Source organism: Vipera ursinii, assembly GCF_947247035.1.
Source record: "Vipera ursinii genome assembly, chromosome: 6".
In the NCBI taxonomy this organism is placed as follows: Eukaryota; Metazoa; Chordata; class Lepidosauria; order Squamata; family Viperidae; genus Vipera; species Vipera ursinii.
Genome location: NC_139515.1, coordinates 69,751,430 through 69,779,068, shown reverse-complemented (window position 1 = coordinate 69,779,068; position 27,639 = coordinate 69,751,430). Strand labels below are relative to the sequence as shown.

Genomic DNA, 27,639 nt, shown 5'->3' with positions numbered 1-27,639 from the left:
TAGATCCCTAAAATGGATGGGGCCATCTGTTCCCTCTTTCTTGACATTCCCCTTTCCTTCTTTCAGACATGATTTCTTGATAGTCTCCTCCTTTTCTCTTTTCCTCTTGGGAAGCTACCTCAATTGTTGGCCTTAGGCCTACAGATAGCTTAATCCTGCTAAATTGTGTAAGGGTAGCAATGTGGAAGGTGGAGAAAGCATCATGCAATAATATGCTGGAAAGAGAAGTATATGGGTCAAGCACAGGTTTTACATGCACAAGATCTGAACTTCAACCTCAGTTAAGTAGCCAGGCATATGAAAGATCTGAATGTAATTATGTACTGGGCTCTTAAAGAATACCACGTGGGTTGCTGGAGCAGCTAACAGCTCTCCAGCAACCCAGACTACAAGTCTCCTGTGCTGCAATTGGCTATCTCCAGGCAGCAATGGTTGATTCAAACCTACTGGCTGCCACCTAGGGGCTAGACTATATATTGCAGCTAATTGCAGCCTTTTCCCGAGTACAGTTTCTGCACGAAATAAACTATGAGTTACCTTGTACTCAGCTTCGCGTCTTTATTCCTGCGCCAAAGAACCCGCTATTTAACAGTGGCGACGAAGGTGATATCCTGCTTCACTGATTAAGAGTTGAAGTCTACGAGGGAAAGGTAGCGCACACCGGAGGGAAAAGGCATTTCCCCCCCCTCAAGGTCGGCTAGCAAGCTACGCTAGCGACCTCATGCTCAGTGGACTCATTTCCTGAGCCTGGAAGCAGGATCCGAAAGAACGCAGGAACCAGCAAAAGAATGCTGAAGGTCGGGAAACTGAGAGAATTCGATGTGAAACACCCGGAGGAATGGCCATCATATCTATCACAAGTAGAAAACTACCTCAGGGCCAATCAGATCGCGGAAGAAGGACTGAAGGCCGCAACGCTACTTTGCGTGTGCGGCCCAGCAACCTTTGATTTGGCTGAGAACCTTTTCGTGCCGACACCGATTGAAGCAGTCTCCTACCCAGACCTCAAAAAGAAGCTAAGCGGGTACTTCCAGCCCAAGATGTCTGAAATGGCTTGGCGGTTCAAGTTTGACCAAAGAGTACAGCAACCGGGTGAATCAGCTTCCAAGTTCATAGCAGGCCTGAGGCAGGCCGCACGCCTTTGCAAATTTTCAAATTTAGAAGAGCGACTACGAGACCGGCTTGTTTGCGGCCTATGGGACAGAACGCTTCAGCAGAGACTCTTTGCTAGGCCAAATTTAACATTTTCTGAACCACAAGATGAGGTGATGGCTGATGAAGCTGCCAGGGGCGCCATTCAAACAGTGCAGCCCGCCAAATCGACAAAGTTTGAAGAAATGGTCCACCATGAGGACACCAAATGAACCAAAGAATTCTCCGAGGAGGAAGAACCTGAAATCAACTGACTCCAAAAGCAGCCCAAGGCGCAACACCGGAATAGCCAGCAGTGAGAGGACAATTACAAGGCAGTTCTGTTACTGAGATGTAAGGGGTGCAGCGGCAACCATTTTCGCACCAACTGCAGATTTCGATCAGCCACGTGCAGAGTTTGCGGAAGGACAGGCCACATTGCAGTGGTTTGTAGAGCCCACCAGAGAGACCGGCCACCCAAACACCAGTTGGAAGAACCAACTAGGAGAGGTACTGGGGCCCAGTGTCCAGTTAGTGTGGGTTTTTTCAGAAGCCGTAGAAGTGTATGCCACACTGGGGCTCGACGCCCCCTCAAACCCAAACTTAAGCTCATGATAGAGCTACAAGGAGTTCCATGTAAGATGGAAATGGACTAACTTACATGAAAAAAGTTTCCAGGACTTAAAAGCACTATTGTCAGAAAAGTCCACTGTAACTCATTACAAAGAGTCTAAACCTGTATGTCTTCCATGTGATGCATCTCCCTATGGAGTGGGGGCAGTTTTAAGTCACATAGAAAAAAATGGGAAACAGGTTCCTATAGCATTTTACTCAAGGACATTGTTCTCTGCTGAGTGCAACTATGCTCAGATTGACAAAGAGGCCCTGGCCATCATTGCTGGAATAAAAAAATTCCATGACTATTTATATGGCAGGGATTTCACAGTATACACTGACCACAAACCTCTGTTGGGACATTTCACAACAGACAAACAAACACCCCACATACTATCTCCAAGAATGCTGAGATGGTCTATTTTCCTATCTGCATACAATTTTAAATTAATTCACAAACCGGGCAAGGAAATGGGCCATGCTGATGGCCTCAGCAGACTACCACTGCCACTAATGGATCCAGATCTGGCTCCAGCTGCTAGAATATTGTCTATACAGGACATACCTGAATTTCCCCTCCATGCAGGGAACATTGCTGCTGAAACTGCCACAGATAAAATACTTAGTAGAGTGTTGTCATGGGTATACACGGGCTGGTTGGATAAAAGTCCAGGCTCAGAATTTCAGAGCTATTTTGTCAGGAGGCATAAGTTATCTGCCCATAAAGGGTGCATTTTATGGGGAAACAGAGTCATAATTCCCACTTCCCTAAGAGACAGGGTTTTACAATCATTACATGAAGGCCATCCAGGCATTGTCACAATGAAAGCTTTAGCTAGAAGCTACCTCTGGTGGCCTGGCCTTGATAAGGCCATTGAGGCTCAAGTCCATGGTTGTTATACATGCCAGCAATCTAGGCCTGAAATGCCACAGGCTCCAGTTCACAGGTGGGAGGAAACGCACACTCCCTGGTCTAGGGTTCACATAGACTACGCTGGGCCCTTTCAGGGACAGCTCTTCCTTATAGTAGTGGATAGCCACTCCAGATAGAGTGGCAGCAGAACCCTCTTGACCAAAACCCCTTAGGGGGCTGCACATGGGTGACTAGTTTTGGGCCAGGAACTATGGTTATGGGAATCTGTGAGTTCCTGGTCAAATTACCAAGGCATCCGGACCCTTGTCTTATGAAGTGGGGTTGGAGGGAGGGCGAGTTGTTAGACGACACATTGATCAGCTCAGGAAACAGTTTCCAGAATGGCCACTAAGTGAGGACTGCATCATAAGTCCCTCCCAAGGTCCTCAAACTTGCGGCCAAGCCAGTCCTCACATGGACTATCAGGACTTTTCCTTCTTAACTGAGGCAGAACCGGAGGGAGAACTGGGGAGCTTGGGAGTGCAACAAGGACCCCCTGAAGGAGCAAGCCAACCGAACTTCAGCAACCGCTGTGCCTACTCTGCCGAACAGTCTGTCTCTGGGGTGGGCCAACCTGGAAAGACCAGCCAGAGTGCATCGAATCCCCTTGACTCAGGAGCACAAAGGGACAAAAGTCTACCCAGCCCACTGGGTAAGCTGGTAGACCACAAAGTGATGGGGAACTCCAAGACGTTCCTCTAGGGCACACAAGCCTCCTTCATATCTTGCAGATTACGTTGTAAAATAAAGAGCTATATATTGTTGTAATTCCTGTTGCCACTACACTACAGAAACTAGTGCTATGATGTAACTGTCTAATAGTGCCATTTTTGAAGCCTATTCATTGAGACGTTGTTTAATAACATTGTAACCTACATTGTTTTTTTTTTACTTTTAATATTATTATCACTTTTATTTTAGTGTGTTTGGATAATGAGTCTTGACAATTGTTGAGACTAATTGGTGTTATTATGGTCTGGTCTAAGAGGGGGGGGGGTGTTATGTACTGGACTCTTAAAAGAATACCACGTGGGTTGCTGGAGCAGCTAACGGCTCTCCAGCAACCCAGACTACAAGTCTCCTGTGCTGCAATTGGCTATCTCTAGGCGGCAATGGTTGATTCAAACCTATTGGCTGCCGCCTAGGGGCTAGACTATATATTGCGGCTAGTTGCAGCCTTTCTCCGAGTACAGTTTCTGCACGAAATAAACTATGGGTTACCTTGTACTCAGCTTCGCGTCTTCATTCCTGCGCCAAAGAACCCGCTATTTAACAGTAATTGTGGAAAATTGCTAAGGGCAGGCAATTGTTTGCTGATGAGCCAACACACTTATTCATTCAGAGTAAAGTTTTTTCATGTCAATATACACAATAAAGACACCTAAATGAAAATCTATTACATTTACTTTTATAAAGACCCTCTCATTCTATGTTTAAATTTGCTAGGTCCAGCTTCATATTCTTTTTGAAACTTACCCACTCTGTTTAGTCCTGATAGCATCCAGAGAAAATAAAACAAAGAGAATCATTATAATTCACCAAATCATGATAGGAAAGTAATATCTTACTGAGAAGGTTTCTAAGTCAGTAGTTAATACAAGCAAAATATTTCTACAGTTTGACCAAGGACATATACCATAACCATTCTAAGATAATTTGGATGTACAGGTAGTCTTCAACTTACAACCATAATTGGGACCAGAATTTCCACTAAGTAAGGCAGTTGTTAAGTGAGATATGCCTGATTTTCTGACCTTTTTGCCAGGGTTAATTGAATCACTGTAGTTGTTAGCTTAATCATGTAGTGATCAAGCAAATTTGGTTTCCTGCATCAACTTGCTTGTTGAAAGCCAGCTGGGAAGGTTGCAAATGGTGATCACATGACCTCATGACACTGCAGTCATCATAAGTACATACTGATTGTCAAGTGTTCAACTTTTGATCACGCAACCATAGGGATGCTGCGAACATTGTAACTGCAACTACCAATTGTAAGTCATTTTTTTCCAGCATTGTAACTTTGAATGGTTGTTAAATGAATGGCTGTAACTTAATTTATTTATTTATTTTATTTTATTGCATTTATATACCGCCCTTTCCCTGAGGACTCAGGGCGGTTTACAGGGAGTTAAAAATCAACCATACAAAAGTTAAAACCCAATTTAAAAAATATTAAATCAACCCTGTACTATTAAAAACCCCAATTAAAATGAATGTCTCCTCAGCCTGGGCCCGAGAGCTCAAAGAGCCAGGTCTTCAGGCCCCGGCGGAATGATCGGAGGTCGGGAGCAGTCCTCAGCTCCACCGGCAGCTGGTTCCAGAGGGCAGGCGCCCCCACCGAGAAGGCCCTATCCCTGGGTGTCACCCGCCGGCAATCTCTTACCGGCGGGACCCTGAGCAGACCCTCCCTGTGGGAGCGCACTGGGCGAAGGGCGTTTGATGCCGGCAGCAGGTAATGACTACCTGAATGTCTTATGCTCTAAGAGCAAGTACCATATGTGTTCTTTAAGGTCTACTGTATAAAGTTTTGGACAGAATATTATACGCTTGTATAATCACCATAATATTCCCATTTATTTGCATAGGTAAATACAGGGCTTCTTAATAGTCAACAAAATTAGCCAAGGAATATAAAGTATTCAAATCTACCAGAAAACTAGTATCTTTGATCTATTTGGTTCAGGTGGAACTATGGCTAAAATTAACTTGTATAGCATAGCCAGAACAGAAAGAAAAATGGACAAAGTCAAATACATAAGCATCTGTTGAACACTTTGAGTGTTTACAATCAATGCAAAAACAACAAAAACAAAAACAGGTGCCTATCAATGTATTTTGCAAATGGTGGCCAGGAGAAACATCAATCTGTTTTCAATATTTGTAGCACATTTTTATGATTTATGAATAGGTTTTTATATAAATTATTTCAATGTTACATAACAGTATAACGACATGTAACTTACCAGATTTGCTAACTCTGTGAGATTTCACGTCATTGGCAGCTGTTTGAGGTCTTGCAGTCTCATCTCCTGTTTCTCGGCCACTCGAGTGCTCACTCACTGTGGAATCAGCATCAGAAGGGGAAACTCTGTATATACCAAAACAATATTATTATTAAATGGTATGTTTCATGTTTATACTATATAATAAACAAGAGAGTAGGATATATAAGGTTGATAAGACTGCAGATTTTATTTAATGCTTCATTTCATCCACAGTCATGCATTATTATATGCTTTCAAATAAAGTCAGAGAGAGAGAGAGAGAGAGAGGGAGGGAGGGAGGGAGGGAGGGAGGGAGAGAAAGAGAGAGAGAGAGAGAGAGAGAGAGAGAGAGAGAGAGAGAGAGAGAGAGAGAGAGAGAGAGAGAGAGAGAGATATTCGTGCCTTTGAATCACTCCTGTAGATTTTCTGGACAAGTCTCTGCAGTATTCTTGGAAGATTTTGGGAATGGTTTGCTACTGGCCCAAGGTTGCCCTTTTGACATCATGCCTAAAACAGGGCTAGAATCTTAGGTCTTCCAGCTTCTAGCCTGATGTCTTAACCACTACACCAAACTAGATCTCTCTGACTTAAGTAAAGAGATGTGTAAAAGTAACACATTTCTTTCTCCTTTAAATAAATCTCTTTTCCTTTATCTTCCACTGCATCCATTAACATGCATGATTCACTATATGGGTGGCAGTAGATTCCAGACAAACCAAGTGCTGCACACATCATTTGAAAGGGAGATTCTGCAGAGCACAATGGTATGAATGAAGCAATCCTCTTTAAAGTATTAAAGTACCTGTGTCCTTTAGAAGTCTTGATACAGCTGCTTTAGAAGCTTCCTTGGCCATGTGCACACATGCATGGACAATACTTTTCTGGGCCTCCCAAAGAACAAGGTTTAATGCTTTTTTATAAAACCATTAAGGGCTTTCTCTGTGTCAATACACTTTCAAACGCCCCTTTCAAATGCTTTGAATGGCTTTGCAAAAATACTGTTCCATGTATGAGGATGAGATAGATTGTCATTTTAATGTATGTAGTATTTAATATTACTTTCATTGTTTGAATTTACTGTATATTTTTGTTCTTACCCTTTTAAAATTGATGTAATATTTGTTCTATTTTTTGTTTTTTAATCCATAAGAATAACTGCATTTTGGGGTAATGATTACTTTCAAGGCTCTTATTTTCATTTTTTAAGTTTCCATTTGGGGATATGTGCTAAAAATAATTTACATAATAGAGCCTTCATTTTCAGTGAAGGTCAAACGCCAAATGCAGGGTAGTGTGCTTTCAGGCCCAAAGAACCACATGCTAAAAGGATCTCCCTATACAATGCAGAGAAATCAGCAGGATTAGTCATTAAGCAGTGGAATGAAGAAGTGTGTACACTTCTCTTTAATTACATAAGAAGGTCTGTAGCGACCATGGCTATTTTGGATAATTATGGAATCTTTCTACACATTAGGAGGGAATCACAGTGGAGAAGGCTGTTGAACCAGCTGGAAACTTCAGAAAGTTTAGGTACATGATATCAGATGGGAATCTAATGCCACAAAGTCATGTCCTTTGTGTAGCCTGAAAAAAATCCACAAAATTTGGAACCAGCAGGAGAGCCTAGGAAGCAAATCTTTGTGGGTTTATAGATATATATAAAAAACGTTCCTGAGGAAAAACTATTCAAACTGAGAAAAAAAACTTCAAAGTATAAAATAAATCCTCCACTTTAAAATGTGCTGAACAATTTCTCATCCTCTGAACTGACCTCCCTCTATGTCGGACATTCTTGGAAGGCTTTGAAGATAACCTGGTCTTGGGGCTTGGCAGGCCGCCATTTTCAGAAGGTGTGGTATCTTTAATTGGTCCTGGCAGAGGAGTTGGTTCATGTATGATCAGGATGTCATCTTTATTATGCTGGCCTAAATGCTGCTTTGCAAAATCAAACCCTTTGACGCTAGGAGCTTGTAGCTAAAGTGCAAAAAAAAAAGGAAGAAAAAAATGAATATTATTAAGACAAAAAAAATTAGCACTCCCAAAGTTACACTGTAAGTATGCAAGCTAAAATTTGGTCAATGAATCGAAAGGCCTGCAGAGTAACAGATTAATAAGTAAAATGAACAGAAATGTGTGCATTCCTTCGAAAGTAAAATAATGATCCTACTAAGGAGAGTCTGAAGCAGCTCAGTGATATGCTCAGTTTGAATTTAAGTCACAGAAAATTAAAAATTCACTATGACTGCTTCTCAACCAACAGCTTTTTGAGGATATTTAATTGTCTAGAAATATCCCTGGAAGCAAAGTCATAATAAAACAACATAGACTAGAGCAATCTGCCTGCTATGATCAAAGCTTTCCCCAGCTTGATGCTTCCAGAGTTATGGTACTTTTCCTGGGAATTGTAGTCTAGAGTTTCTGGAGAGCATCAATTTTAGGAAAGACATCTCATGGGGGGGGAAGACTGAAATGGATCATCTTTAAAGGTCAAATTGTAGTGAAAGACGAAGCAGATTCAGTTTCAGTGAAATTCCCGCTAAATGTGAATATTGTGTTCCTGAATGTAGACCCTCTTGTAGGAAATGACAGGCTGAGCCTGAGGGAGGGATCCACCTCATCATCAGTCTGGAGTCCCTTTGCACCAAGAGATCTAAGTCCAGCCCTCCTTGAATTCCACTGATTCTCATCTATTGCCAATATGCTTTGACTGTTAGTAGTTAAATTCTTGTAGAGAACGTTAGCATGCAATATACCTGTAATAATTTGAACCTCCTTGCTTTCTGATTTATTGCGCCTAACACTGTTGTTTTTAGTTACCTCTTGCTTTTGTAGTCCTCCATTCATTCATACCATTTTTCCTATACTAACAAAATCCACTTTTGTTCTAAGAGGAGTTAAGGTTCCCCAAAACATAGCAATGTAAATAAACACACAGAATGCTCAGTTTAAAAGTTCAATTTGAAAAAACACCCAATATTTGTTTCTCAGCTAAGTAAAACTATAATCGAATGGCTGTTATTGAGTAAAGTATACTATCATCATCATGTTGTCACACAACCTCTCCCAACCAAGAAATGTCTCCTTAGTTCTAGGTTGCTTTTCTCCTGGATTAATTTCCATCCATTGCTTTTTGTCCTGTCTTCCCAAGCTCTGGAGAATAGCTTGACTCCCTCTTCTTTGTGGCAGCCCGTGATACATTGGAACACTGCTATCATGTTACTCCTCATCCTTCTCTTCATTAAACTAGACATACACAATTCCAACAACCGTTCTTTATATGTTTTAGCCTTCAGTCCCCTAATAATCTTTGTTGCTCTTCTCTGCACTCTTTCTAGGGTCTCAACATATTTTTTACATCGTGGTTACAAAAACTGGATGCAGTATTCCAAATATGATCTTAAAAAGGCATTATAAAGTGGTATTAACACTTCGCGTGATCTTGATTCTATCCCTCTGTTAATGCAGCCTAGAACTGTGTTGGCTGTTTTGGCAGCTGCAGCACAGATTTAAGTGATTGTCTGCTAGGACTCCAAGATGCCCCTCACCATTACTACTATTGAGCCAGTTACTATTGAGTCAGGTACCAACTATACCAGGGGTCAGCAACCTGAAACAGTGAAAGAGCCACTCGGAACCGGTTCCCTCACAAAAGGAAAAACTGGGAGCTGCAAAAAAATGTGTGCACATGCGCATACATGCGCGCATGCGCAGAACAGGGTTTGACTAAAGAGTGGAGCCAAGGTGAGATATGCACCTACCCTGCATATTTGAATTGATTGGTTGAACTTTTTTAGTCCCACTTTTTTTTTTTTTGGACTGCACATGGCAGAGGACTGGGAGCCGCAGGAGATGGCTGAAAGAGCTGCATGCAGCTCCGGAGCCGCGGGTTGCAGACCTGTGAACTATACTGTGCTGTGCATTCAGTTTTTCTTGCCTAAATGTAGAACCTTACTGTTTTCACCATTGAATTTCATTTTGTTAGTGCCCAATGTTCAAGTCTGTCAAGATCCTTCTGTATCTTAAGCCTATCTTCTGGAGTGTTGGCTATTGCTGCAAACTTCATGTTGTCTGCAAATTTAATGACTTCCCCATCTATCCCCTCATCCAAATCATTGATGAAGATGTTGAAGAGCACTGGGCCCAGAAAAGAGCCCTGGGGCACCCCACTACACAGTTCCCTCCATGTAGATGCAGTTCCATTGAGGACTACATGTTGAATGTGGTTGGTCAGCCAGCTACGAATCCATCTGGTGGTGATGCTGTCTAACACACATTTTTCTATCTTATCAAATAGTAGGTTGTGGTCTACTTTATCAAATACCTTACTGAAGTCCAAGTAAATTATATCCACAGCATTTCTCTGGTCCATTAATTTTGTCACTTTGTCAAAGAATGTAATAAGAGTTGTCTGGCATAATCTATTTTTGGCAAACCCATGTTGGCTTTTGCTTATGACTTTGTTTGCCTCTAGGTGTTCACTGATTCATTGCTTGATTATTTTTCCCAGAATCTTCCCAGGTATTGAGGTCAGGCTTATAGGTCTGTAGTTTCCTGGGTCTATTTTTTATCCTTTTTTTAAAATGGGAACTACATCAGCTCTTTTCCAGTCCTCTGGTAGTTTCCCAATGCTCCAGAATCTTTGAAAGATATGGTGCAATGGTTCTGAGATCACATCTGTCAATTCCTTCAGACCCTTGGAGTATAGTCCATATGGTCCTTGTGATTTGAACTCTCTAGGGTGGACAGGTGCTCACTTATCATTTTCTTGCCTATCTTAACTTGAATTCCTAATCTGTTTTTTATGGTACTGTTTTTGATAGGTTGGAGTGTTTTGTCCTTTTGTGTAAAGACGGATGTAAAAAAATGAGTTAAGCAGTTCTGCTTTCTCCCTGCTGCTTGTCACCTTCTTGCCACTTTCTCCCATTAATGGAGCAATCATTTCCTTGACTTTTTTCTTGTTTTTTACATGTTGAAAGAAGCTTTTTTGTTATTTTTTTGTCACAAGCCTTAATTTATTTTGAGCCTCACTTTCCTCATGTCATCTTTGCAGGCTCGGGCTATTTTTTGATATTCTGCCTTAGTTATGTGCCCCTCTTTCCACTTTTTATACTTGTCCTTTTTGTCTATCAATTTATCAAAGAGTTTTTTGTCTATCAATTTATCAAAATGCTGCTTTTTTTTTAGAACTGTTATTTTTCTTCTTTATTGGTGGGCTTTTATAATCTCACTTTTCAAAGTTTCCCAAACTTCCTGGGTTGTTTTCCCCTTGAGGATTATCATTCATAGAATCCTTCCGAAGCTCTCTCTAAGTTGATTGAAATTAGCTCTCTTAAAGTCCAAAACTCTAGTTTGGCTTTATTCTATTGCTTGTTCTTGCATAATGTTGAATTCCAGTATTGCGTGATCATTCAAGGTGAGATTCAAGGTGCTGGTGATGACCTATAAAGCCCTAAATGGCATGGCCCCGGATTATTTACGGGAGTACCTTTTGCCGGCGTTAACTTCCCATCGTCCTGTGCACTCCCACAGAGAGGGTGCCGTCGGTCAGGGAATGTCGACTGCCGGCCCCCAGGGGTAGAGCATTCTCTGTGGGCGCGCCTGCCCTATGGAATCAGCTCCCTGTTGAGCTCCAGATGGCTCCCGGCCTTCGCTCTTTTTGCCGCGACCTGAAGACTTGACTATTTGAACTTGCCGGCCTGGACTGAGGGATTGGGATTTTAGATTTTAAATTTTAGAATGTGTTTTATTGTTTAGGGCTACTTGGTTTAATTTATTTTAATTTTTGTATATTATGTGTTGTATATAGTGTTTTAATTGCCCTGTACACTGCCCCGAGTCCTTCGGGAGAGGGGCGATATATAAATCCAAATAATAATAAATAAATAAATTCCCTCCCAAAATTCCTATACCTTCAACACCTTCTATCATTTCATCTCTGTTAGTGAGAATTAAATCCAGTATGGCTGATCCCCTAGTTTCTTTCTCTACTTTTGGGGAGACAAAGTTGTCTGCTAGGAACCTGTTTGATTGATGCAGAGTTTGTCTCCCAGTTGATGTCAGGGTAATTAAAGTTCCCCATTACTATTGTGATGTGCTTCCTACATACCTTAGCTAACTGACTAGCAAAAAGTTAATCTAGTTCCTCTGTTTGGTTGAGTGGCCCATAGTTTATACCTATGACAATGTCATTTCCCCGCTTTTATATTGACCCAAATGCATTCAAGACAGTTTTCATCATTTGCTGTGCTCTATTTTGGTAGAGATGTAGTTATTTCTTATATATAGTGCAGTTCCACCTCCTCTTTTATTTGGTCATACTAGTAGTTGCAACATATCTGGAAGGTGCCACCTTGAAAAAGGTTATTAAAACCTCATCAAGTTTCAGAGAATTCTACTGACAAGTTTAAACCAGCAGATGGAGATAAAAAGCTTTGAAGGGAAGGTATTTTCAACTTGCTGGTATATTACAAAACATCATGATTTTAGGACAATAGCATAGACAATAATACAATCCTGTGAAATATCTATATCTGTTGACATTGGTGGTGTTTCTGGGTTTCCAGTTAGTCAGCCTACTACAGGTGAAACTCGAAAAAATAGAATATCGTGCAAAAGTTCATTTATTTCAGTAATGCAACTTAAAAGGGGAAACTAATATATGAGATAGACTCATTACATGCAAAGCAAGATACTTCAAGCCGTGATTTGTCATAATTGTGATGATTATGGCGTACAGCTCATGAAAACCCCAAATCCACAATCTCAGAAAATTAGAATATTACATGCAATCAATAAAACAAGGAGTGTACATAGAACAATATCGGACCTCTGAAAAGTATAAGCATGCATATGTACTCAGTACTTGGTTTGGGCCCCTTTTGCAGCAATTACTGCCTCAATGCGGCGTGCCATGGCGTGGCATCAACCTGTGGCACTGCTGAGGTGTTATGGAAGACCAGGATGCTTCAATAGCAGGCATAATCATCACAATTATGACAAATCACGGCTTGAACTATCTTGCTTTGCATGTAATGAGTCTATCTCATATATTAGTTTCCCCTTTTAAGTTGCATTACTGAAATAAATGAACTTTTGCACGATATTCTAATTTTTCGAGTTTCACCTGTATATTTGAAAGTCTATAAAAATAGCCAGTGTGCTATAGTTAAAACACTGAACTTGAACCAGGGAGTCCCAGTTAAGCAATCCCTTTACCACAAGGCACTGGGTGATTTTGCACCACTGTCCCTCACATCATTCTCTCTGATAGGGGTTGTTGTAGGGAGACCCCTGTACGTATATTGCCTTAAGCTCTCAGAGAGTTGACAGGATGTAAATGCAATGTGTTGTGATTCAGTGTCAGCCTACGGGTACGGCAGCTGAATCGGACAATTCTGAGGAGGAGGAGGAGGGGATTGGACAGCCTGCAGAGGAAAGTTCTGAGGCATCACAGAGCTCTCAGCCAGGCCCCTCCCGTTTTGTTCCTCTTCAGACCCAGCTGTGTGAGCCTGAAAGCTTGGACGAAGATGATTCACAGCTGGCTTTGTTCAAGGACACTGGAAGCAGGAGGCAGACAAGCAGGAGTGAACAAAGGAGGGCAATGAGGCACCTCGGGAGGAGGCAAAGAGAAGCCACGCCTTGAAACTGTGTTTAAAAGGGGAATGTGTGGGAGGTGCTGGTTGCGGAAGGCAACCGTTTGAACAGCTTCTGATTTAGTCGTGGTTAGTATTTGTTTTGCTCTGTTTTGGATCTGTTTCGTTTCATTTGTGTAAATAAATTTGGTTGGCTTACTTTCAGCCTATTGACTTTTGAAAAGGGGTTGTCCCTGACATTTCTGCAGGGCCGGTAGTAGGCTGGAACAGAACACAATACTAGATAATACATATGTGTACTATTATTACTATTAATAATAAACAATGAAAACACAATATGTTAAACTCTTCCACCAAAATGGACTTCAGAACCTGCTATGAGTGACCAAAATGTTTGAGGCTGATGAGAGCTGTAGTCCAAAATATCTATATGGCAGTAAGTCAGGGGAGGCCAGGAAAGCAAAACAATTCACTTATCTCCCTTGTTTCCATTTTGCCTTTTTGATTCATATTGAGCATGTTATTGGCTAGAATGAAGGGATATCTCCCCATGCTTATTTTTATTGGCTGCATTCAGAGGAAGATAGACAGTTGACTCCTCAAATTGTAACAATCTGTGGCCCTTCAAGCTTTGCCAAAATCAGTCATCTCAATCCATAAACACTTTGATCTTACTATGTATAATAAAGAATCCTTTTGCATACATTCAATTGACTCCAGAGCAGCTGTTCATGGATATAGTTCTAAAGCAATAAGATATGATCCCGTAAGCAGTATTACTAAAGTCTACAGGTAGACTTAGACATATGACAGACACATTTAGATAGGTAAAGGAAGTATTATGTATAAATATCCCAGCCCCAAGCCATTAAGGGCTTTGTAAATTAAATTGTAACTCAAAGTGCTGAAATGGCTCAAACAGAAACTGCAGTTCAATGGAATTATGATACTGTATCTCAGTGACTGAAGATTACTGAGCTGCCTTTCATAGCAGCCTTCAGCAATGGCATGTCTTTCTTTTCCTAATCCTGAATCTGAGGCTACAGAGTCTGATAGAGGATTAACAATTCAGAATCATCATGTCTGATGAAAGAAATGCATGCACCTGAAAGTAATATAATACATGCAGAGAAATGGGCCTTCTGAAAGAGATGTGATAAAGGACATGAGTGTCAAGATTGGACATAGAATTAGGTCTTCAGGTGTGGGGAGAGCCAATCATTAGCACATAAGAAGCCTCTTAACAGGCTCCAAATAAATGCATAAATATACTTTCAGGTATTCATGATTTCACAGTTTTTACTATATAATTTCTCTTTACGAGTGACCTTAATGATTCTTTCTTAAATCTTTGCACAATCTTGCTCAGGCTGACAGCCATCATTGAACTCGGAGCAGCCAAAAAGGGCAGAGCCAGAACCAAAATTATATTGAAGCAACGTTTAATGAAATAGCAGTATTACGATTAAAGCTAAAGGTTTCCCCTGTCCAGTCGTGTCCAACTCTAGGCAGTAGTGCTCGTCTCCATTTCTTAGCTGAGGGAGCCAGTGTTGTCCAAAGACACTTCTATGGTCATGTGGCCAGCATGGCTGTATACCAAAGGAGCACCGAATGCTGTTTCCTTCCCACTGAAGTGATACCCATTTATGTACAGTACTCGTATTTGCATGCTTTCGAACTGCTAGATTTGCAGAAGCTGGGGCAAGTAATGGGAAATCATATGTTGTGTGGCACTCAGGCCTCAAACCTGGGCTGTCAGCTTTCCAGCTGACAAGTCAGCACCTTTAACCGCTGAGCCATCACACCCTTCTACTATTATGATTATTTTCCACTTATTTACTAATATTATTCTTCTCTCACATTAGGAAGTGTAATTCACAGGCAGCATTTGGAAGGGGGTCTCAAGGTGGCGATGAGGATGCTTTCCTACTTTCCATTGACTAACCCAGCCTCTGCTTAGTTTTCAGAAATTTGTTTATCCCCAAAAAAAGTTAGAATAACAATTCAGATGGTTATCAAAAGCCTTCAAACACATTTAACCACCTCCATTTAAAATAGAACACAGTAGCTGGGCTAGGATGCAATTTTGCTTTTAGATAATCCTTGCCACACATGATCACAGAACCCCCCCAGGGGAAAAGTAGTTTCATAATTTCTTGATAATACATAGTAATTTGGAATGGATTATATATATATAATTATTATATAGACAATAATAATATACCTACAAAGGTGTAACATTGTTTGTATGTATATAAATATGTATGTTTTATCTACACACTATATATTTATTTTATTTTTTATTTATTTAGATTTATATACCGCCCTTTCCCGAAGGACTCAGGGCGGTTTACAGAATATTTAAAAGAAAATCAATACAAAAGCTAAAAACAATTTAAAAAGATTACATCATTCCATGAGAAAAAATAACCCCAGTTAAAGTTAAAAAAATTCTCAGCCTGGGCCAGAGAGCTCGAAGAGCCAGGTCTTCAGGTCCCGGCGGAATGAACGGAGGTCAGGGGCAGTCCTAAGCTCCGCGGGCAGCTGGTTCCAAAGGGCAGGCGCGCCCACTGAGAAGGCCCTACCCCTGGGTGTTACCCGCCAGCAATCTTTAACCGGCGGCACCCTGAGAAGACCCTCCCTGTGGGAGCGCACTGGACGAAGGGAACTTGATGGTGTTCCCTCAGATATCCCAGACCCTCGCCATTTAGGGCTTTATACGTCATCACCAGCACCTTGAATCTCACCTGAAGGGCAAATGGAAGCCAATGCAGCTCGTGGAGTAGAGGTGTAACATGGGAGTATCGGGAAACCCCCATCACAACTCACGCGGCCGCATTCTGCACCAGCTGAAGCCTCCGGGTGGTCCTCAAGGGCAGCCCCATGTAGAGAGCGTTGCAATAGTCTAAATGGGAGGTCATGAGCGCATGAGTGACTGTGCGTAGGGCATCTCGGTCCAGATAGGGTCGCAACTGGCGCACCAGGCGAACCTGGGCAAAAGCCCCCCTGGTCACAGCTCCAATGTGATCTTCAAAATTGAGCCGTGAATCCAGGAGGACGCCCAAGTTGCGAGCCCTATCAACGGGGGGTAACACCTCACCCCCCATTGTTAGAGATGGAATAATCTGGTTGACCCGAGATGCCAGTATGCACAGCCACTCAGTCTTGGCAGGATTGAGACGAAGCCTGTTTCTCCCCATCCAGACCCGGACCGCTTCCAGGCAACAGGACATCACGGCGAGGGCATATATATATACAGAATCACATAGAAAATGCCACTTTATTCTATTTTGATACATACACCGATAAGAACACTGCCAGAGCAGGTTGCTTAATGAGTAAGCCTTTGTACGTTTGATGACAGGAACAGTAATATTTCAGCTGTGGCAGCTAATCTCTGAGCAACTCTAGAGACCCAGTAAAATTGTCTTAGTGAATTATTATCTGGCAAAAATGCTAGTATATAGAGTTGGAGAAGACTGGTATGTATGTTGTGGGTGACAGAGAGATGTCAGGCAGGAATATTAAAAAAAGAGGGGGAGGACTTTGAAGATGGAGGGTAGATGCTTTAACTCTTATGTCCTTTAATCACATCCCTAGAAAATTAAAGCTTCCCAAGCAAAGTACTGGTACTGAAATGATCACTGGAGAGTCACTAGGTGATTCTATATGCTAGTTTGATCCTTAAAATGTTATCTTTGATGCCTGTTGTTATTCTCCAAGGAAACAAATAAAGAATGAAAAAAATAAGATAATTACATGTATTCCTTAGTGACCTGAAAGGGTATCTTTGCTAGGAAATGCAATGAGAATCTTTGAGCCACATTCAGACATTGTATTTGCAGTGCAATCCTATATAGGTTTAGTCAGAGGAAAACACCAGGATTTCCCTCCCTCCTTTTGTTCTAGAAAAGAATGAAGCTTTGGTTTATGCGATGTGTATATAATATAAAACCTGAGATCGTACTCACAAATCAATGATTATTTTATATAAAAGCAATAGATACTAGTTCCAGGATTTCTCTAAATAGGTGCTTATTTTGTTAATATTGTCAACAGTTAAACAAGTAGTTGACTTTGTTACTATTAAATGACAATTTAAAAGTCTTTTTCATATTACTTAATTTATTGCCCCAATTATGAGACTAATCTATTAATAAAATAAAAAAAAATTGTTCGAGGAAGAAGATCACAGTTCTAACCATCAGTTAGAAGGTGGGACCTGGAGGTATAGATATATTAGCCTTGGTATGTCTGACAACTAATTTCCAATGGAAGTTCATGAATTAAAAAAGAACCTTTGAAGTTAGGATTTTACGTAAGCATGGATGTGTACAAGCACAACCAGACTCTAAGAGTTATTTATATTGACCTCTTAATTTAATAAATTCAGTTTACAAGCTAAACATGGAGAAAATAAAAGTGTGGTTATTTACAGATGTTGCTACTGAATTGTTCTCATTTTTCAAGTAAACAAAATTCTTATTCAGTATGACGATGCAGATCACATCCAGTCAAAGATCAGTGGGGAAAAAAACCAAGATGACTCACAGCAGAGTGGATTATTAACATTTTCTATGCCTTTTATGCAACTCTTCAACTAAAAAAGCTCAGAGAGATTGGTCTGTGATGAAATTACTGAAGCAGTAAGAACCATTACATTACTTCCATCCCAGAAACTCACTCCCATATTTTATGTTGCTGCCTTTCCTCCTTCCAAATCAGGGGTGTCAAACTGCCAACCCACGGGCCGGATGCATCATAGTGAAACCGCGCCCACCTCATTGCCGGCAATGGCAAAAAAGTCACAATACGTCACAACATGTCATGTGACGTTGCGAGTTTGATACCCTTGTTCCAAATGGATTCCAAATAATTCTGATACATTTTCCCCACCTTAAACCCTAGTTTTAACTTATTCCTTCGAACTGTGTCCTGAAAGCAATTCAAGACTGTTTCTACTTCTTTTTGCAAAGCAGAGTTTAGCAATACTTAGGCACAAAGTATGTAGCACACCTGTTGCTTTAACATAAAAATAACAAAATCTTGTAAGTTCTTTTGGAGGAGAATATTCTTCAACCCAGAAGACTGTGCCCACTGCCAAACCCTGCAGTGATGCCTTTTTCATTTCCACATCTCTTGAGCTACATCTCGAATATATTCCAGACTGGGTGTTGATGTCACATCTGAGATTTTCAAATTTATCCAACAACTGAAAAGGATAAAGCACCTGAGAGAGCTGATTCTGGCTAACTACTAAAGGCACATTCAGACTGGTTTATACCAGTATTTATACACATAGATCAGGGGTGTCAAACTCGCTGCGTCACATGACACGTCACAATGTACATTTCCCCTTGCCGGAGCCAGGGTGGGCGCGGGCCGGCAGTGGATACCCCTGACATAGGTTATTCTCTTCAGCTTCACAAGGATTGAATTCTATCAATCACTGTGCCTATTTAGATATATTAAAAAGTAAGATGTATCTGGCCATATCTGTCAAATAGATAATTTCAAGAATAATTAACAAATTGCATGCCAGGCATCTTTTTTTTAGAAATTAGTAAAGGACAATGGCCTGCCCAAAGAGCAGTTCAATTTTGGGAAGCCTCTAAAAGGTACAAATAACCAAAACATCATGTGTAAAGTTCTTTATAATTCCACTTCTTCCTCTAACAGGAATTACTTTATCTGAGAGTCTTACTTCAGAGGTTTTAATCTCCAACCCCCACAAGATTCAGTTTAAAGTCCCTACATCAATTTTGTCATGCTTCAGTTAAATACATTTTTCCAATCCTTGAGAGGATCGAAATCCGCATGCCATTGATTTATGCTACACTGATGGGTACCATAAGTGGAATAACTTTTTATAAGTTCATGAAATACAATTAAATGCATAGCACATTCAAAGTATTCGTGTTTTCAAAGAACTTAATGTATTCTACCAATGGCTTATGAGCACTTCTCGAAGCAAAGTTTGGGTAGTATTTAGTTTTAATAAACATAAAATAGCTACTTACCCGTGTTTTCCCCAAAATAAAACCTTATATTTTTTTGCCTCCAAAAGAGACACTAGGTCTTATTTTAGGGGGATATCTTACCTATTTACCTTAGGAACGCTGCAGCCAGGTCTCCCATGCTCAAATACCTGTCGCGTCACCGCCCAACAACTTCTACAGCTCTTCGTGGCAGCTCAAAGCAGGAAAACATGTGGAGTTTGCACCGGTGCCACCACTCATGGCAGGACACCACATGATGTGTTGTGTCATGGCACACACGAGCGGTGGCACGGGCGCAATGCACCATGCGGCATCCTGTCGTGACCGGTAGCACCAGCGAGCTGTGCCACTTGGTCTCCTGCCATGAGCAGCAGCACAAGGCACATCACATGGCCTCCTGCCATGAGCGGTGGCACTGGCATGATGCACCATGTGGCATTCTGCCACGAGCAGCCACCAGCAACCAGAAGAATTGGGCCAGTGGCCATGCAGGATCCAGCTGGACGGGGCTGCTGTTGCTGGTGCCACTGCCAAGAGGCAAGGCAGGTGTCATGGTGTGGGAGGCCTGGCTGCGAGGGCGCTGAGGTAAGCAGGTACAGGGTGTAGGTCCAGCCGCCCACCCCTGCCCTAGCTTGATTTTTATGCATGCGCCTCACTCCACCTCGTACAACCAGATGGTAGGACAGAATGGGCTGAGTCTCAATTAGGGCTTATTTTTAGAGTAGGGCTTATAGTAGGATCACATGTAAAAAACAAGCTAGGGCTTATTTTCAGGATAGGTCTTATTTTTGGGGAAACACAGTATAAGTAAAGTAAAGGTAGTATTTAAGCCTTATTCCTAGACCAATTTCTATTTTTAGTAAAGCAGAGACAACTCAAGTCAATAGTGTAGAAGTCATCAAAGGTGAAAGCTATTGCTGATTTTCCTTCTTCTCTTGTTACAATAATGAAAAGTAAAGCTACCCAGTTATTCTAAACAACTTTCCATCAAAATCACAATCACTTTCAACCTCGCTCATTTTTCTCATGATTAATGAAACATAGTGAAAATATGAAATGAAGAAAAAAACACTTCTACAACAGACCAATTCCTGTAAACAGGAATATTCCCAGACCAATCAAATTGTCCAAAATGGAACAGTTCTCAGATCTAGCTTTTTTACTATAAGTTATAATCTGTATAAAAAGAAGGCAACTCTGAAAGGCTGCAGAGTCCACATTACTAGAGATAATAATAATTTTTTATTTTTTATTTTAATTCCATTTATATCCCGCCCTTCTCCGAAGACTCAGGGCGGCTTACAAGCTTAGCAGTAGCCTTCATTCTATGTATATGCCTGCTTATTAGGGCTTTCACACACCCCCAAGCGGCATTATTACAAAGTCAGCTTAATTGCCCCCAACAATCTGGGTCCTCATTTTACCTACCTCGGAAGGATGGAAGGCTGAGTCAACCTTGAGCCTGGTGGGATGCGAACCTGCACTAATTGCAGGCAGCTGGTGTTACTTAAGGAGGCATTAGCCCACTGCTCCACCAAGGCTCTTTACGTAGAGGTAATAATGCTCTTACGGTGAAGGTTGAAGGTTGGTCTGAAAATATGAACTAGATCAGCACCAAGCAACCTTTGCATCTATATTTGAATGAATGAACGAATATCAAAGTACAACATGTATACATTGAGATTGGCTGAGCCTCCCTTCATGCCCCCACCACAACTCACAGTGACCGCAAACCCACCATCTTATTACATCATGTTTGCTAATTGCACAACACACCAGCCTTGCAAGTCAATCATACATAAAGCTATTTCCTGTTCAAGAGCCTGACAGCCCATGGATAGAAACTGTTCTTCAGCCTGTTGGTACAGCTGGCTATATTCCTATATCTCCTATCCGATAGTAGGAGAGTAAAGAGGTACCAACCAGGGTATGAGTCGTCCCTGAGAATTTTCCTCACTCTTCCAAGGCAGCAAGCCCTGGCGATGTCATCCAGTGGTGTCAGGGGACAGCCCACAATGTTTTGTGCTGTGTTCACCACCCTCATCACCCTCTCTAATATTTAACCTTTTGGGGAAGATAGAGGAGAACAGAAGGCAAGGCCTTACACAATGTGGGTGAGGCCATGTCACTTACGAATGAGACCAAGATCATCCATGTTTTGGAGAAAAATATTGGCTTTGCTTTAACTGTATTGTATCTATTTTAGGATTTACAATATTATTTTGCTTACTTATGTATTTATAGAATTTATATGATTGCCCATCTCAGTTTTGTGACTCTAGGTATTTCACAATACAAAACAGAAAAAGAAATAATAAAACATTACATAAAAATGGGGATATTATGAGGACAATTTCCATCCCAAAATAGACTCAATCAATAAAAAGGCAGGACATGGTTCTATCATTTTTCAGCAATTGCCAAAAAGATTTGATATAGTTAGGTGTTCTCTCTCTTTTTAATTTGTTACAAATATTAATATTAGATTTCTACTGTTAGATAATACACAGACCAAAGTATATGAATGGTCTCTATATAAATATATATATTAAATGTTAGTTAAGGACAACTATTTTTTTAAGATGCAACAGGTTTCCCTTATTCATAAAGAACTTTCTTGATACCATATCCTGAGATATTTTTTAGAATATACTATCTATTATATCGCAGCCTTGCAAACTCTAGATCTGGGATCACAAATGCTTAGCTTCACTACTTGCATTCTGCAAAATAAGCATGACCTTCCATTTATGAACAGATTATGGCAGCCGTATTATAAGAGTACTCTTAATAGTTGTTAGCAAGTCACAAAACACCTAGGCATTCTAGAACATTCCCACTTCTCCAGTTCCTACCTTCTGACGCTGCTGTATGTTGCTCATGGTATCTGGTTGAAACTCAAGTTTGTCCGTGCGACAAAGCTTCCAGTATAAAATTATGATTATCAATAGAACCACAGCTACAGGGACTGCAACACCAACAATAATCCATAGATTATTCTGTGATTCTGGAGGAGGTTCTTTGACTTGATCTACAGCTATCAAAGAAATAGGGAAAAAGTTAGAATTTATGTACTAAATTCTAACAGTGTTTAATCATAGTGTTAAAGCATAAACATCTAAAATATAGTTTTCGGACATGAACATTTAGTACTTTAGTCTCATGTAATCACTCTACCTACCTTTTCCAACTGCCAGTGAGCTAAATATTCTGAGGCCAAAAGCAAAGTCAAAAGCTAATCCAGAGTTTGTGGCTATCCACTGCAATATCACTTCATCTATTCTCACATTCAGTAAATCGGCAACAATTATATAAGAAGATGGAAGTACATATGGATATACACAGTATGACAGTCAAATTGGGGCAAAAGAACTAAGCTTGTCTCTTTAATATCTGAACATCTGTTATAATATAATATCTGTTATCGTGGGAGTGATATCCCACCCACTGCTGGGATGGAATAGTGGAACAGTTCATACTTATGAACTTCCCAACTGGAAAGACTACTCAGATCTAACGAAGCTTTTATTATATTTGTGGCTTTTCTATCTGAAATTTTTATAACTATTGGCAGCCTCTACAGTAGGATTTAAATTTGACTGTAAGTTGTAAACTGTACCTCAGAATACCATCTCAGTGGTTTAAACTCTCATCTTATTAAAAATTTTTTCCAAAATGAAATTCATAAATATCAAATAATCAAATTATGTAAATTTGGTTAAAAAAGCTTGTTATATAAATATTAATGTATTGTAAAACTGACAGAAACCTGTAGAGTTCTGAATAAGATAAATATTCCAATATCTTAATAATAAAAATTGCAAATATTTGCTATTTTTCTTAACTGCTTATACAAATAGAAGTTTTATAAAAGCTAGATACCATACCAACTTCAATAGTTTATATAAGAACACATGCTGATAAACTGTAATCTTGCAGAAAATCTATTATTGTCCCTAAAGAAAAAATAAGCTAGCTATAAATACTTCATATCTATATAGTATGTGCTGATACATTCAGTGCTAAATGCATAACACTCCTTCTCCCCTTCCATATCTGGAAAAGTTGAAGTGCTACAACGGTGCTTTTGTAAATAGCTACATATAAGCCACAGAACAGAATTATGGGGAAACGAGTCCCATCATGCTAATAACGGAAATATTCTGTGTCTAGGAAACAGTAAAAGTACTGCAATGGCTGCAGGCCAAACAGTGTTGAGGTCCTTGTAAAGTCGAAGTTATCTGAACTGGGTTTCCTCATTTTTTGACCCATTAAGGAAAATTATATCCAAAAAAGGCATAGATTAGGAAAAGTACTTGCTCAGCATGTATATATCATGACAACATATGTACAAACAGTTTTATGAGTTTTCATGAAGACTCATTGGGAAAGATGGAATAAATCTATGCATAAAGAAATGTGATGCGCACCACTGAGTTAGCCGTATTTATTGGAATCCCAATGTAAACAATACTCATTGGCCACACTAGACAAGTTGCAAAAGGACCTACAGTCAGATTTCCTTTATATGCTGTTCTGGTTGTGTGGCATGGTGCTTATAGTTTCTGAAGGGCATCATTTGAGGAAAGCTGGTTTAGAGTGTTAAGATTAATTTCTGCTGGGAAGCTAGCCATGACTATGGAGGATCAATTTAACAATCATTACAGAGTTACTGTAACGATCGAATTACAGGGAAGGAGAAATCATATCTCCTGCCATGAAGAAAGGATGGTATCCACCTACAACAGGGATCTTCAAACTTGGCCCTATTATGTCTTGTGGACTTCAACTCTCAGAATTCCTCAGCCAGTGTGCCTGGCTGAAGAATTCTGGGAGTTGAAGTCCACAAGTCATAAAAGGGCCAAGTTTGAAGACCCCTGACCTACAATAATCAAAGAAATGTAAATCTTTCCCTAAAGCAGGCATGGGAGCCTAGATTCAGTTCAGGGGCAAATCAAGCCAACTCACCCGGCTGGGGGAGTGATGTTAGGAAATGCTGCTTAATGAAGTAACAGCATCAGTAATGTTCTTTCCTAACTCCCACCCCTGATGTTATTAGTTTTTCCTTGCTGGAAGAGTAGCAGACACAGAGAACTGCTTATTTGGCACATGCCTTTCTTCCAGTGAGGAAAATCCTTGCTGGAGAAGCCAGCAGAAGCAACCCCATACCTTCCTAGCTCAGAGAGATTGCAGGGGAGCTTCTTAAAATCCTATTGGTTTTGTCCTTTCTCCCCTAAGAGTGCAGGAAATATGCGGTTATTTTCTTTGATTAAAAGAAAACAGGTCCTGAACAAATAAACAAGGAGTGTTTTCCTTAAGGAGTTATCTAACCAAACACTGTAAATCAGTGTTTCTCAACCAGCATGCTGGCTGGAGAATCCTGGGAGTTGATGTCCACATATTTTAAAATTGTCAAGGTTGAGAAACACCGATTTCAATGATGTTAAACACTTCAAAGTTTGGAAATCTGGTTCAGTCTATGCATCCGTAATATTTAAAGTCATTTTTAATTTGAACATAGCTTAGATTCACTGTATTGCCTCTGCCTCCTCTCTTATTTGTACTACTGTAGTCACAACTTCAGAATGAAATAACATCAGATAATAATGTAATACACAGAACAAAAGCATCATAAAGCCTTAAAAACCAACCAATTTATTATGGCAAGATACAGCTCATGATAACAAATTACTTAATGTTGATGATATAATCTTCAACATGCTATAAAAGTTGAAGATATGCGTGTCTTTGTGTGTGTACGTGTTGCTGTAAGAAATTTAGGTTGCTCTGTCTAAAGAAAGCATTAATTAAACAGTTACCATAGTGAGCAATTAACCACGTAGGGAGCTGTTATGTAACACCTCTGTGCGCTGTGAGGAGAATATTACACTTCTACAGAGTCCAGGGAAACAGAGGTATTAAAATTCTTCATATCATAGAAGTTGAAACATAGGCACATACACAAGCAGTTCCCCAGAAAACTGTATGCATAGACTGTTTTCTTGAACATGCTGCAAGGATGACTTATTATTCTATTTGTTTGGAGACTCACGCTGAGCCACTGGACCCTGAATGCGATAACCCAGGATGATGGCAGCCTTCTGGATATCCACCCTATTAATCAAATCTGATGCCTTCACAGCACTGAGCCTTTCCCCATCTCGATCTTCCACAAAATAGACCAGCATAATTGGACTGTCGGCTTCCTCTAGGCGTGAAAAATTCACCATCTGAAAAAGCACAAGAATTTCAATTAAAAATCATGCTTAAAACGTGAGGATTCCATTTTCATTATTTTTTGCCATCTCATACTTTGGGGTGACTTGGGTCATGGACTTCAATCATTGACACCCCCCTTTTTTGTGGTGAGATAGGCCATTGTCTATTTGAATGATAGCCACATTTGAATGATAGACACATACTTTAGGAAAAATGTTCACAAAAAAAGAAAACAAAAAACCCACACTTTTTGGGTTGGTAGGGTTTTGGAATTTTGGAATATATTGTGAATGCTGTTAAAAAAAAGAATTCCAAAGAGGGGTTTATTCATTTATAAAATCACAGCAAATACAGGTTGTCCTTGACTTATAACAGTTTGTTTAGTGACTGCTTGAAGTTACAACGGCACTGGAAAAAGTGACTTATGAATGTTTTTCCACCCTTATGATGGTTGCAATATCCCCATGGTCACATGATTAAAATTCATTAATATTTATAACGGTGTCCTGGGGTTATGTGATCACCTTTTGTGACCATCTGACAAACAAAATCAATGGGGATGCCAGGTTCACTTAACAACCATGTTACTAACTTAACAATCGCACTAAAATGTCAACAGAAATTTTGCTTTCGATTATGGTTGTAAGTTGAGGACTGCCTGCGTTGCCATTTTACTAGATACATGGACAGCCCCCCCCAGCACACGCTCCCAATCATTGCCCACATTTTTCTTTTTGATAGACAGGTGAATGTGCCTCCAAAGAGAGAGTACTGGTTTACAATCGCTCATCATTCTTATTTTTTGTTTAGGATCCCAAAACTGTCTTGGTTGGAAATAAAGATGATAAACACTGATGTTTAATTTTGCTAGGTCCTAGGTTTCCATTTTTTGAATTAAAAATATAAAAATCAGGTGAAGCAGTGAGCCCAAAGGGCACTAAAAACTATATCCACAGGCACACAGTTGCCACTTTGAGGATCCAGAGCTGAGCATCATGTAAGTAAGTCTTGGACTTCTACCCTGCCTTCCTCCTCTCCAGCATGGTTGAGCAGAAGACCTGGGCACTCTTACTTCCATTTTTTTGTATTTGTATTCCCTGTGATTTTACAATTTATTTGATTTATAGCTAATTTTTTGTTTTGCACAACAGTCCAACTTCAGTTAATATTAAGTAAGGTTTGTTTGAAACAAGTTGATCTGAAACTATTGTTTATTTTTTTTAAGACACCAAGTAAGTACACATATCCTCCTTGATGCCCAATTGGTTCCAATGAAATTTAATTTCATAGCTTACTCAAAGACTTGTGTTGGTATTAAAACAAGAAATAAATATTTTAATACACTAAAAAACAAAGCAAAAGCTTCATCATCTTTATTTTCAAGAATATCTGTGTATAGGCATATTTGTGTAATACAATACTTATACAATAAGAACAGTGGGAGGGTCTACTTCAGTGCTTTTTATGCAGGGATATTCACTTGCTAAGGAAAAGAATACAGATAATGGTAAAATGCTGGCAGTGAGAGTAGTGTGCAATATCCTGTTTTAAATCTTCTAACTCCCCACTTCATCTGCTAGCAAAACTACAAGGATGTTGCTGCAATAATCTACTTTCTGATTTAAACAAATTACTGTCTTTTGTACTCATATATGGCTAATATTCAAATGAGGGCGCACACACACACACCGGTTTATTGAATGAAAAATAAATGATAAGATTCTAGTTGTGATTTATTTCAATAAGCTACAGTTTAAACAGACGACCTTTCTTGGTTTTAATGCAATTATAAACCATAATTACTTAAGCTTGAAAATGGTTGCTTCCAGTCTCCTTCACAGTCATAGGAGTAGGAGAGGGAAGAGATGAGAAGGGTCATTCACAGAAAATTAAATTATTAAATTATTATCGCTGTGTTTAGACCAGGCCAGTGACAGACAATTATCCAGGTAATACATAAAACACAAGATGATGTCAGAAGAATTGGTGCAAAATTGGTTAAAATTCAGAAAGGAAGAGTATTCATCTGTTTTTCAACCAAATTTGCCTAAGATGCTCAGGGTAAATTACTAACAAATAATGTAAAATCCACAGTCAACAGAACATAAAATCTAACATCACAACTTAGAAATGGAAATTTAAACCATGAAGAAGAAATAAATTGAGAAGGACTTAAAAAAAAACAC

General features: G+C 40.0%; 1 protein-coding gene across 1 annotated transcript in view; it reads right to left on the bottom strand.

The window, feature by feature from the left end:
- The window catches only part of KIAA1549, a 131,623-nt gene that overhangs the window by 19,755 nt on the left and 84,229 nt on the right, over positions 1-27,639 (bottom strand). The window contains exons 9-12 of the mRNA XM_083366038.1: positions 25,287-25,464; positions 22,090-22,271; positions 7,415-7,617; positions 5,623-5,747 (exon numbers count right to left, since the gene is read on the bottom strand). Of these exons, the coding sequence (XP_083222164.1) occupies positions 5,623-5,747; positions 7,415-7,617; positions 22,090-22,271; positions 25,287-25,464 (688 nt within the window). The remainder of the gene's footprint in view (positions 1-5,622; positions 5,748-7,414; positions 7,618-22,089; positions 22,272-25,286; positions 25,465-27,639) is intronic.